The 13842-nt window shown below is 47.2% G+C and overlaps 1 protein-coding gene across 1 annotated transcript in view; it reads left to right on the top strand.

The window, feature by feature from the left end:
- AK6 (adenylate kinase 6) overlaps nt 1-1852 on the top strand; it is a 90542-nt gene extending 88690 nt beyond the window's left edge. Inside the window, exon 5 of the mRNA XM_086960822.1 lies at nt 1561-1852. Coding sequence (XP_086816948.1) covers nt 1561-1750 — 190 coding nt within the window. The 3' untranslated portion in view covers nt 1751-1852. The remainder of the gene's footprint in view (nt 1-1560) is intronic.
- The last annotated feature ends 11990 nt before the right edge of the window (nt 1853-13842 follow it).

Raw genomic sequence — 13842 nt, 5'->3', positions numbered from 1 at the left:
CCCCTAATTTACATAGTAAATACATTCCCTGGTTCTAGTGGGCTTTCCACCCTGACCCTCCCCTCCGCCCTGGCCGGAATTAGGCTAAAAAACATGGGGGGGAACAAAGGCCCTTGCCCAAGATAGCCCCCCAAACAATGAAACTGAAACCAGGTTTCATTTTCATTGCAATGACGACAGCGCGCCATGTTTGTGCCCCTGTCATGACGGAACCATTCCGTCATGAGCTTTAAAGGGGTTTATCTCTTTTGCAGTTCCTTCAATAACCCTTTTTTGACTAGCCTTTCTCCATATTCTTGAGATCAGTGATTGCATTGTACGTTAATGAAAGTACAGTTACACAAGGTGTTTGCCAAATGTTTGTTATATTTACTTATTTCATATCTTTAATGTGCATATTACAGACTTCGCTCTTATGGACATCAGCAAACCTGTTGGGCATCTTGTCCTCCTGATCATATTAACTGCCGGTGATCATCCTAGTAGATTTCTGGGGAGTAATTGCTTGGTGCAGATCCTCTGAATCATAGAATCCACTACTAAACATAGTTCTCTACAAGTTATACTAAGCCTTCTCCACCTATCACAAACATTCTAAATTATGGTTTTGTTGGTAGCAATTCTGGTTATGGTTTTTCTTGTAAATTCAAATTTTATATTTCATATAATGCCCTTCAAGAGGTAAGACTGCCACAAAGATCAGATATTGTATCATTGGCAGATATTTTCTACTCTTCCTATCCTCCTGTAGATACTATAACTTGCTACTTTGTTATCAAGAGCAGGTGAATTTGTAGGTAATCCAGTGCTGGTGGAAAAAGCACATTGACTTCTTCCTGTGTAAAGATCAACGTGCCACCATGTATTTTAATAAATGCAGGGCTGATACAGCCTCTACTTTCTCGAAGGTGAATTTCTTGGTCATATAGAGTACTGCAAAGTATGCCACTGCAAACCTTTTATTAATCAACTATTTATTATTGGACTGTGCTCCTATAACAAATCAAAGCTTGTTCAAAGGGACATCTACAGTTTGGGATGTCATGAAGGTAGTTTGAATACAGGAAACTGATGATGCCATGAGGTTTAAAAAAATCGTCATTAAAGAAATTCCTGATGGCCACACATTTCACTTTGTGAAAGACGATAATAGTGGTGAAATCACTGTTGCAGTTAATTGTATCGTCCTGCACAAGGAATTATTTTTTTTATTGGTTTCTTTCAATTCTCTATTTCTCTCAAGAGGATGAACATAGAACTTATGGAAGTACTAGTAGACACATCTAAAGTGTAGCAAAGCATGGTGAACAGTGTACTCTACACAAAGGGTATAGTCTCAATCTTTGCAAAGCAAGTTGCTGGCCCTTTAGTTAAGGACAGTGTTACTGGTTTGAATGCAGCCATTTGAGAATACTTAATATGGGGAAATTTGGTGTCCGGCGACTAGCTTTGTTTCTAATGCTTCTCTACAGGCATTTTATCCCAGGTACGCGGGTTGACTAGATTCTGAAATCTCTTTGGTAAACATACATTAATATATTTAACTGTTTCTCTTTGCAGGGGTTATACAGATAAAAAGCTACAGGACAACGTGCAGTGTGAAATATTTCAGACCCTTTATGAAGAGGCCCTAGAATCATACAAGCAGGAAATCGTCTACCAATTACCTAGCAACACTCCTGAAGACATGGAGCGCAACGTGGAACAGATATCACAGTGGGCAGAGCAGTGGATAAAAGACAATAATTAAATCCTGAAGCTATATCTTGGACTTTAAAGGACTGATTTCTACTTTTTGATAGGACGATTCTGGGTGTAGCTGCTCCCAATAAATTAAATATTTTCAATTCTGTATGTAGTTACGTTGCTTGGATCTTTTGTTTATGAAGCCAGCAGTGTAATAGTGTCCACAGCTACAGTGTGCTACTGAAAGTAAAACTATTCTCTATCTTTCATGAATCAGAAATGTTACCCAATTTTTTTAGGTCTCACCTAGGTAGCACTTGTGCTGTCTCTTCCATACATGCTGTATTCGGGAAATGTGCATAAAGCTGCGCCAACTTACCGCCCATCCTTTTAATTGTCTCCTGTCCCTGTCCTTTGTAAACAGTGGCTTTTCATTTGTCAGTAGGCTTACTACTTCCTCCTTAGTACCGCCTTGTCTCTTCTTGTAACCTCCTATGAGGACCCCCTTCCCCCCCATGTTACATGTATTGTTACTCCCCAGGTTTAATTACAGCCTCAAGGCACTATTTTCTTAATAGGCTTCAGGCAAGATCCTCTTGGTCCTAAGCTAGGCTGGCAGTGGCTACTTCATTCACTAGAACGTCTCACATTTATGAGACGGTCTATAAATTTCCCTTCATCCGCTCCACACATAGTACAACCTAATCCAAAAATAATATAATCATTCTTTTCACAGTTCAAAACTACTAAATGTATGTATGGTCATAGCTATTTGAATGTACTTATAGTACTGTCTTGCATGCAATGCATTATGGGTAGGATGGATATACCATATCTTCTGCAGGGTGCAGTACCATATGTGACCAAAAGAGGTCTGCGGGACCTCTAGGAGTAGTTTGCAGTACTGCACCTAGACATGCAGGCCTGGTTCCTTGCTGACTAGGGACCTCTAGGAGCAATTTGCGGTACTACACTGAGATCTACAATGCTGGTTCCTGGCTCACTACTTAAGCATTTGCAATGCACTGGGTCTCGCATTACTGAAAATAGGAGCTATTGGCGTTGCATTATTGTTGCAACGCCAATACCTCAAACTTTCAGATATGTTAGACCTATTGCATTTTTTTTATTTAATGAGTTTTATGTAGCGCTGGCTAGACCTGTAGGTATCAGAGCTCTTTACATAAAGGATCAACAATGTTCCAACAGTGAAAACAATTACACGTTACATCAAATATATGTGACACATTGAAGAGTGAGAAGGAAAGACAAACAGAGCGGAAGGGGGGAGAGGGGGAGTGAGAAGGGAGAGGAAGAAGACTGTATGACAGACAAAGTGAAACTCTGCCCAAAGACCGAATGGGTAGGTGACGGCCAAGGAGGGAATCCACAGCAGGTCTCCCCTATAGCTCTCAAGATATCTTCATAGGGCATCGGTCAGGTAGATAGATAGGAGACAAGGAAAAAGCAGTTACAGAAATACGATATGGGGGTGTGAGGGACACGGGGAGAAAACTGTGCCCAAAGTCCTGCTCGGGAGGTGACAGTCAGGGGATGAACCAAGGTCTATCTCCTCAATAGCTGAACAGAACAGCTCCACCGGGCGTCAGACATAGTGCTCGGACTCCACTGTCAGGATAGAGTTCCAGAGTACTTTGAGATTGTCAGATTTGGGGAGGGGGGTGAGAAACCATGATTCAAATGTATTCCAGACGCCATCTTGAGGTCGGGCACAGTCCTGGTAGAATTATATAAGGAAACGTTCAGCTGGGGGGAAAGCCACAACTGACGGCGATGTTAGGGTCAGGCACCCATCAGCCACAGCTTCGAGTCTATGGTGGCCCCAGGGACCCCTCTCCACGTGGGCCCGGGGACCAGAACGCGCTCCGCGCCTACCTCAAGCCCCGCAGCAGGCTCCAAAGCAGGTCCGTTCCGACCCCTCACACACACTGCAAATGCTTGTTCTTTTAATATTGTGAGCTGCAACCATAGAAGTATAAGTCATAGTCATAGTCAAAGATTTTTATTGAGCGCAACTTTTCACCGTGAGGTCTCAAGGCGCTTGCAGCCATATCGGTTAATTCTGAGAAAGCATTGGCCGAAGAAAGCGCAAAATAGAGTAAATCCAAGAGAGGGATCTACTTCGAAAACAACCAGGTTTTTAAAGCCTTACGAAATTGCTTATGTTCAGAAATTGAGAGAAGGTGAGGAGGCAATTTGTTCCAAAGAAGAGGCGCCAGATAAGAAAAGGAGCGCTGACCGTACCGGACGGTGCGGACACGTGGTTGAGAAGCACTGAATGCAGGGGGTCAATAAAATTAATTGAGGCAGTTTGTGACCTCTTAAGGTGCCCCTCAAAACAGTTTACTAAATATAACTGGAGTAGCAAGACCCAGCCACAAAGAGTCTGGTCCTACCTTAGTGAAGTTATTAATGTAAGTGACGTCCATGATACCTCATCTAAATAAACTGCACCTGTGAGGGGAATGAACGTTTATGCTGTTAAGGGATGAACTTTGTGTTCCATAGAGCCGTCCCCACAAAGAAATGGCAGCACAGTCCTACATTTAGCACTAATCATTTAATTTCACTGTTAAATATACAAATGCAATAGTGTCGTTCTATCCAATTAAGATTTACGATTTTGCTGTGTGCGAGTAGCTTGAGGGGCATGGTTACTCTGTGCATTGCTCTGGTCATCCCATAAGATATAACCCAGATTGTCATTAATGCAGCCATCAAATTTACACAATGCCCCATGTGTAAATAAATAGCTTAATTTGAAAGCATTTCTGAAACTTTGCGAGACATTCCAAAACTAAGCTGTTTTAGGGGGTGTCCTCTGTCATCATAAACTGGAGTGCCTGCCCAAAGATGAGGTTAGTGTTAAGGCATTGTTTCCGTTCTAAAATCGATGCACTTGAAAGCCTACGAGTACGCTCTTAGACTGTCTCCTATTTGAGCCTGTAACCAAAAAGCAGTAGCATTTGTGGATAACTTTAAGTCGGTTTAATTTCACCTTGGACTAGAAGTTAGTGCTTGCAAGTGCTCATGAGAAGCAGGGTGGCTTTACCCATATGTAAGCAATGCTACACAGTAGTCACTCCATGAACAAAAAAATAAATAAATGTATTCGGCATTGAATAATAGCACACAGAGCTAGAAGGCCATGGTAAGGTGTGATTTTCATGTCGCAAACCCAGTTGCAAAGGAACTGAGCTCTGCTTTGGAGGAGGATTTTACGGTCGACATTTGAGACACAACAAGTTGATGGAGGACTAGAAGTACAAGAATGTGAGGGATAAGGACGACAGCAATAAATTAGGCCGCAGAGGGGAAATGGAAGATTGGGGTATAGACTAGTCTGGGGGAGGTCAGATATGAGGGCTGAGCACTATGGAAGTGCCTTGATCTTGGCATATCATGGTCCAAAGTGTTGCTTCTAGGTTTATGCCTGCTATTAGCTACGCAGATCCATTTCAAAGCCAAATCGGGGTTGCAGTCACCAAAAATGTCTTTGTAAATCCTATTTGCCCATTTGGAATTTTCGGGGGGAGGTGGGGTTAGATTATTTAGTGTTAGTCAATTAAAGTACAGTAAACCTGCATCGCCTGTTATGTCGGCTTGGAGCACTAAGGGGGGTTGGAATGACTGGGGAGTGCTCATGTTTTCTCCCTGATGGGAGTAATCAATAATGGATGGGGAAGACGGGCCTTATGAAAGTGAACGGGAGGGATAACGGCACTGAACTTTAATTGCACCGTTGGATCACCTGTTATGCCCTCTGGGCTGGTTTTTTTGTTGTTTTTTTATGGCATCATTTTGAAAAACCAATAAAAATTTGTTTAAAAAAAACAAATATCTGCTTCGAACACTAGCTTCTGCTTCCCTTTTCTACGATGAAAACGCGTCGAGGCAGTCTTAATGGATATGGGGTATTGTTGTTCCAGAATCCTGGGGACTTAGATGGAAAAGCCCTGTTTCTTCTTTTTTTTCTCTCCTATCTTTTTACATTCATGGCTTTGCCTAGAACCACCAGCGGTGACCTATTTTGCGAGATAAGTGGATGTGCTGGTCAAGATGGCTTTGTAAATGATTCAACTGGTTTTGCAGCACCAGCTTCATGATAGTGTTGCAGGGGTTTATTTTGTGGGGAATGGTGGAGGTCAGTCTTTTTCTACAAATTAGTCAGATTGCATTGCTGCTGTTGGTATTTTTCAATGTAAACCAGAGTGAAGTGTTATTCGCCTTGTTTGCTCAGCACCCGCCAGTGAAGAAGGAATACTGTTTTAGCTGAGTGAACTCTACAGTAAACTGCACCTGCAGAGCTTTACCCTTTCCATCCCCCCTCCTTTTCTACCAAATCTGAAGTCCTAAAGTAACTGCATTGTTATGGCAAGAGAGGGTGTAATCCCAGCCACAGCATTTTAGTAAAAGGATCCTGGTGCATATGTTTTCCATAAGTGAAACCCCAGAAAGTGTGATTAATTAGCATCAATGAGAAGTACTGCAGTGTTTTGCAGCCAACCTTCCGCCTAATTTATTTTTGTGAACATTACATTTTACAAAACAAACTGTTCCAAGGTAGGTGTGTCCCGAAGGTGGATAAGAACCTGCCTTGCTTCACCTCAGACCTTCTGAGTTTATTTCACTATCTAAATAGGGGCACAAAACCTTAAGATGCTTTGAGATACAGAGAGAGCACTTCAAGGCTCTTCCTTGATTTCTAGCTCCAAAAGCAGTTAAGCAGCTCACTCACTACACGTTCCTTTGAAGGCAGTAGTAGAGGGTAAAAAAAATACTTTCTCTTTCGAGAATTATTTTTTTTATTGGAGATTGGTGGCAAAATCATTGGACAAGAAATGCTGTACGTAGCAGAAACACAGAACCAGTTTATCCATTTGTGCGAACCTCATAAAGATATTATTTGGTACTAGAAATTGGCGGGATGCATATAACCTGAATATAACGTAAAGACATTCAGAGAGCTTTGTAATAATCCAGGAAAAAGGTTTTTAAGAAGAAGCTTTATTCAGCAGCACAGCATCAAGTATACAGCTTCAAGGTCCAAGTACAACTGACAGGGAGAGGCAGAATGCATCACCAGGAAAGTTCTGAGAACCAGAACTTCATGAATACAGTCTCATGCAATTAAAGGAGAAGTCAGATATAATGCAGGATGTAACAAGCTTGCTTTCCATAAGCTTTTTTTTCTTCTCATACCATTTTACTGAAGAGTAAATGTAGCCTTCACACAATATGATCAACAATATCAGGTTATTGTACATATATAGGGTGATTGTGACATTACTATTTCCGTTACCTGCCCTTGACCATCCACGCACATCAGAGGGTCTCTTCCCCAGCTTTTCCTCTGTCTGCCCTTCCACCCATGGCCAGCATTGCAGGTTGCTGTTAATCTGCGCGGAGTACAGCCATAGGTGAGTAGCTGTTGGTGCCCAAGAAGTCATTTTGTCCAGATTGAGAGGCCTCGGCCTTCCATATGGGCACCGCACCAAACAAACAACAAAATTTTACGACCCCCTCCCCTCGCACCTCAACCCCCCCCCCCGGTGGTGACATCAGCAATTCCATTCATACATGCGGATCCTGTATTAAACCTGAAAAAAATGGAGTGATCGTATGGAGGATGGGCAGACCGCAGAAGGCAGGCCTTTGGAAAGAAAGCGAACTAAGAGAGCCCAGTGGAATTGAAAGTTTTTGAAGTTACCCAGGAAGATGTCCGCCACTCTCTCCATACTAAGCAGTCTCCATAGCTTTGCGTGCCATAAGGAGATCGCCGGTGCCTCTGGTTTTTTCCAGGTGGCGGCCAGAGTAAGTTTGGCAGCTCCAAGACAGAGCCACAAAATCTGTTTATCAGCGCGTGTCTGATACACATGGACTGGGTCTCGGAGACCCAACAAAACATAGGCCATAGAGTCCGCCACCGGATAGCCAAGTATATCCTTGATGTGTGAGAGGATCTCCTCCCAGTACAGTCAGATAACCGGGCAATCCCACCAAATATGGCGAAAGTCCCCAAGCAGACCACAGCCCCTCCAGCACCTGTCAGAGGTGGCCGGGAATATGCGATGGAGTCTGGCCGGGTACAAGTACCAGTCCATGAGAGTCTTAAGGTGGTCCTCCCTCAGGTCTAACGAGTGATTATATGTAGCAATATCGCGCCACAGCGCCGCCCATTCCTTGTCCGAGATATCCCGCCCCAGGAGCTCCTCCCATTGTCCCATGTAGCGGGGACGAGGCGACACCGCCGAGGTGAGTAGGAGCTGGTAAATAAAGGAGATGACTCCTTTCATGGCAGAGGTCCGGAGTATGAAGGCCTCAAAGGGCGAAGGGGGTCTCGTAGCCGCATCGAGGACCTCAGGCGACGTGGCCCAATAGAGCAGCTGGACGTGGCGATACCGTTCCGACAGCGGGACACCATAGTCCCTCATGCAATTGTCAAAGGAGAGGGGAGCATGGCCGTGAAACAGGTGAGTCAAAGCCCTGCAACCTCCTTCCCTCCACACCTTGAAAGGGCCCTCCTGTAGCTTCGGCAAGAAAGCTGGATTAAAGTGTAGGGACGTGAACTGGGAAGGAAACGTGGTTCAGCGGCCAGCGAATCCCAGACCTTCAGGGTGGTACTAGTTGGAGTACTAATGTAGGCGTTCCGGGGCCTGTCTTTCTTGGGTTTCCAGGCCAGGTCCCAAATTGATCTGCCTGCGACACTCCTGTCCATGTGTAACCAGTGTTTCTCTGATGTTTGTTGGGACCATTCCACCAGCACTCTTAATTGTGCTGCCTTGTAATACAGATGTAAATCAGGAAGGCCTACACCCCCTTCCCACCGGGGTCGTCGCAAGACCGTGAAGGAGAATCGCGCTCGGCCCCCCTGCCAGACAAACCGGAGCATCTGAGTCTTAAGGCGTCGAAAGAAGTCCCCGTCCAGAGGAATAGGGAGTGCCTGAAAGAGGTATAGCTATTTAGAGAGGAGAACCATCTTAATGGCATGAATTCTGCCCAACCACGACAAGTATTTGGGCTTCCATCGTTCCAAGTCCGCTCGAGTCTTTGCTAGTAACTGAGGGAAGTTTGCTGAGAACAATTTCCCAATCGTGGGCGTCAGATGAACCCCCAGGTAAACGATGGAGTTGGAAGCCCAGGCCAACGGAGTTTAAAGCCGCTCTTGCTCCACCTCTGCAGGTGAAAGCGTAAGGTTCAATACATATGATTTGTCATAATTAACCTTGAAGCTGGCCACCTCCTCAAAACGCAACAGGACCTCCCGGACATACGGCAGAGATTGTACTCGATCCATGATAGAAAGCAGGACATCATCTGCAAAGAGTGTAATTTTATGCTGCTCCCCAGTAAATCCGAATCCCCTCGTGCTCCTGCACCGCAATTGCCAGTGGCTCAATGCTCAATGCAAAGAGCAGGGGGGAGAGAGGGCAGCCCTGCCTGGTGCCGCGGGAATGCGGGAAGAACGCAGATAGGTGGCCGTTCACCGCCACTCTAGAGCGGGGACTGCGTAGTTAGCTTTCACCATGGTGATGAATTTGTTCGAGTAGCCGAAGGCCGCCAGGGTATTGAACAGGAAGCCCCAATTCACGCGGTCGAAAGCTTTTTCAGCATCAAGGCCCACGAGTACCGCCGGGATTCGGAACCTATCAGCGTTTTCTATTAGGTGGACAATCCGCCTAGTGTTGTCGTGGGTCTGACGCCCCTTAATAAACCCAGATTGGTCCGGATGTATGATTGCTGGCATCAAATCCTGTAACCTGCGTGCAATGATCGAGGAATATAGCTTGGCGTCTATGTTGAGAAGGGCTATCGGGCGAAATGAGTAGCAGAGGGCGGGGTCTTTCCCTGCTTTAGGCAAGATCGAAAATACGGCCTCAGCGAGGGAGCCGGTTGAAGTGCCAGATTCAGCCATGTCATTAAAAAGGGAGACTAGAAAGTCGCAAACCATTTCCTTGTTTTTAATCTTGCGATTCTCTGCCCCATGACTTGCACTTTAATTGGTGACTCACCGCTGCTTTGAGCGGGTCCGGGGGTCGGGGTTATTTTACAGCCGCCATCTTGGAGTGGCTGGCTGACCAGGCGCCATCACCTGTGAGCGCTCTAGTGCGCAGGAGCTAGTGGGACACCTACTTAATGCTCCCCGCCTAGCGCAGCGGGATCGCCTTCGCTTAGCCTGAGTCGTGCCAGAGGGCTGGGCAGGACTCTGCACATTTCTCTTGTGGTTGGTGCGATGCTTAGTTACACCAGGGACGCTCTTGTGTCCATTAGACAGCGATTGCCGAGATGCGATGTGGCTCGGGTGAGTCCCTTGTGTGGTCCTTTCCAGTGTGCCTGTGGTAATTGGGCGGTCGGTGCCCCCACCCTTCCATGTTGTATGGGGGGGCTCTCTTTCTGGAAGTGGATGCCCCCCGCGTGAGCTTAGTGTCTGGAACCTGAACGTCTGGTCGCTGGTGAAACATCATCAAGATATCCATGACCTCATTGAGGCCAATCCACCTGATATCTTTTGTTTGACTGAGACCTGGCTTCAGGAGGATGATACAGCGATTCTTAATTTGGCCTTCCCTTCCGAGTATTCGGTTTACACACTTAAACGTGCCACTAGAGGTGGGGGAATAGCGCTTGCTGTAAGATCGTGCTACCCCTGCGATTGGAGAAGTTTGAAAATCGCAGGTTGTGAAAGTGCCTCGTTTAAGATCTCCATCTTCCCCCATTTCTCTTTTTCGGGCGTGCTGATTTATTGCCCTCCAGGCAGCGATGTGGCATTTAGGGAGGCTCTTCCGGACGCCATTAGCACACTGGCTGTAGGATGTGCTAATTTCTCTATCCTTGGGGTTCTGAATCTCCACTTCGACAATTCGACCGCACCTGCTGTGAGCAGCATTCTGGCTGATCTGGAGGCCTTTCAATTGTTTCAATTGATTACGTCCCCCACACATGCAGGGGGCCACACTTTGGATCCTTTCTTCACGAGTCTTGCAGAGGCAAGTGTCTCAATTCCATCTCCCTTGGCCTGTACGGATCATTTCTAAGTGACGATCCAGTGCCCATTGCACGAACGACCTCATAAACCTACGGTCCGAGTTATACCCAGACGACACTGGAATAAATTAAAACTGGAGGATTTTCATCGCCTCCTGTCTGAGGACCCGTTGGGCCCGTTAGATACTGTGGAAACAGGTTATGACCGTTTCTGCGAATGGGTCACCCGGACCCTTGATTCCCTCATTCCGGTGACCTTGAGCAAATGCGGATCTAGGGACTCCAGCCCTTGGTACGATGGATCTCTGCGTGCGCTGAAAAGCACGTGTAGACGGGCTGAGAGAATGGTGAAAAAACTATGACACCAGCAAAAAAGCCCTGTATCTGGCCACCATTAAATCTTACCATTGTGCTGTCTGTAGAGCTCGTGCGGCATTCTATGCTCTTGAATTCCGCAACAGCATGAATCCATCCAAAACCATCTTTAAAGCTCTCAAAGATTTGATGGCAAAAAAGGCCTCGGCGAATGATACGTCTTCTACATCACACTGCGAAACCTTGGCGGCCTTTTTTCTTGGCAAAGTTCAGGCCATCTATCAAGCCTTTCCCTTGGCGATGCCATATGGCGGTGGGCCTTCCAGCCCCCCAGTGCAGGATGTTTTACATTATCTTCCCTGCCTTCCACCTGAAAGCTTCAAGAAACTGGCTCAGCAAGTTAAGTCTGGGTCTCCGGCAGATCCTTTGAGACCGGCCTTGCTTAGAGACCCGGCATTTTTCGATCTTCTGCCGGTCTGTTCCTTGATTAACATCTCGCTTGCATCTGGAGTGGTTCCCGCCAAGTGGAAGCAGGCAGTGGTTATGCCCATCTTGAAGAAGCCGTCTCTTGACGCTCGTAAACCCAAGAATTATCGTCCAATATCACTCCTTCCGTGGCCGGCAAAAGTTGCAGAGGCGCATGTCAATATTGCTCTCTCCGACCATCTTACGCGGGCCAACATTCTGGATGCCACTCAGAACGGATTCTGTGCTTGGCACAGCACGGAGACGGCTCTCCTCTTCATGGTGGAACACCTGCGCACTGTGCTAGATTCGGGTCAAACGGCGGCGCTCGTTTTATTAGATCTTAGCGCCGCCTTTGACACCGTCTCGCACAGGATTCTTTTGCAGCGCCTGGAGAAAGCTGGCGTAGTTGGCTCCGCTCTCCAGTGGTTCCGCTCTTTTCTTGCTGACCGATCTTTTTGCGTGGCTGTTCCGCCCCATCAGTCAAAATCTTACCCTCTGGATCTTGGGGTCCCTCAGGGATCTTCGCTGAGTCCTACGTTGTTCAATCTATACGTGAGGCCGCTGGCTGATGTTGTCAAGCAGTGGGGCATGGCCATGGTGTCATATGCTGACGACACTCAGCTGGCGGTCACTCTGAGCGGGGATTCCGGTTCGGATGCCCCAAGATTCCAGAGTGGACTCCGGCCGGTCGCCAGCTGGATGAACTCCAACAGTCTCCAGCTGAACGCTAAAAAAACGGAAATCATGATTGTCGGCAAGCAAGCGGAGCTCTGGGGCGATATGTGGTTGCCCTCTGAGCTTGGTCCCACCCCGACTCCGGTTTCGGAAATAAAAAAATCTCGGAGTGTGGTTAGATCCGGCCCTCAGTTTTGTTTGCCACACAAAGAGAACTGCAGCCTGCTGCTTTGGAATCCTGCGTGGCCTAAGATCTGTGCTAAAAAATTGACGCCTCGACCAGGCAGCTTGTGGTGCAGGCGACAGTGATCTCTCGGCTTGATTATGCCAGCTCCCTCTTGGTAGGGATAAACCAGGCCGAAGTCACTCGCCTGCAACGTGTGCAGAACGGCACCGCTAGAGCAGTGGTGGGCCTACCCAGGTTTTGCTCCGCTGCTAACACTCTGCGCTCTCTCCACTGGCTGCCGATTAAGCAGAGGATTTAATTTAAAGTGCTCTGTTTGTCCTATAGGATCCTCAAGGGCCCCTCTGCTCAGATTCTTCGGAATCTCCTATTCCCTTATGTGCCGGCTCGCCCTCTACGTTCGTCGGACCTTGAACTCGCAGTAGTCCCCCGGTTTAAGCGTAGCCGTGCTGGTGGCCGCTCCTTCCGAGTACGGGCTGCGGCGTTGTGGAACTCCCTTCCTTCAAAGATCCGTGCCCTTGACGATCTCTTCTCATTTCGCAGGGCTGTTAAGACTTTATTTCCTTAATTCATTGTATCCCCAGTTTATCTCCTTTTTTTTCTTTAGCTGTGTTATGTTACCTTGTCTGGCGCCAGGACGCTCCTTTGCTGGAGCAGCTGTGCGCGTAATAAATAATCCTAACATAACATAACATACCTCAGTGGCATACGTTTTGTAAAAAAGAGCGGTGTAGCCATCCGGACCCGGCGCCTTGTGAAGTTTCAGGTCCTTAATGGCATCAAGCACCTCGCCACTAGTAAACGGGGCCTCCAGTAACTCGTTCCATTCTTTAGAGACCTGTGGTATAGTCAGATCCCGCAAATATTCCCGCTGGTCATCAGCATCGAGAGACTCCCCCGTATAGAGTTCTGCATAGAAGCGGCCAAAGATGGCAGCCTTGGTCTCGTCACGGTATTGCAGTTCACCCGTTGAATCACGAACCCCTCCGACATACTCCCTTTCCCTCTTGTCCCGCAGTTGGCGAGCCAGGTGCCTCCCCACCTTATTCCCGTGGGAATATGATAAGCGTCGCAGTCTCAACAACGTAAACTCCGCCCTGTTGTTGTAGTGGGCCCTCAATTTCCCCCGAACCGCCGTCAATGGACGGAGGGTCAGCCTCGAAGGATTAAGTTTGTGGGCCTGCTCAAGTGCCGCTAATTCGGTCTCCAACTCCTCTCACTCCCGGCGACGCATCTTATTGAGGCGAACATTAAGAGCTAAGCAAGTGCCCCTGATCGACGCCTTAAAGGCGTCCCAGGTGGTGGAGATTGATGTATCGGACACCGGGTTGAGAACGATAAAGTCCCTGATAGCCTTCCGCAATTCCTTATTTGAAGTGTCGTCCCTGACCACCGAGGCCGGGAAATACCACTTCCGCTGTCCATCACCGGCCGGGGACCAGCGCAGATTAAGCACGAGCAGACTTTGATCGGAGACTGAAAGCGGAAATATTCTAGTCAAGAACATC

This window comes from Lissotriton vulgaris, chromosome 3_1 (assembly GCF_964263255.1).
Source record: "Lissotriton vulgaris chromosome 3_1, aLisVul1.2, whole genome shotgun sequence".
NCBI classification, from domain to species: domain Eukaryota; kingdom Metazoa; phylum Chordata; class Amphibia; order Caudata; family Salamandridae; genus Lissotriton; species Lissotriton vulgaris.
This window is presented reverse-complemented; position numbering and strand designations above follow the sequence as displayed.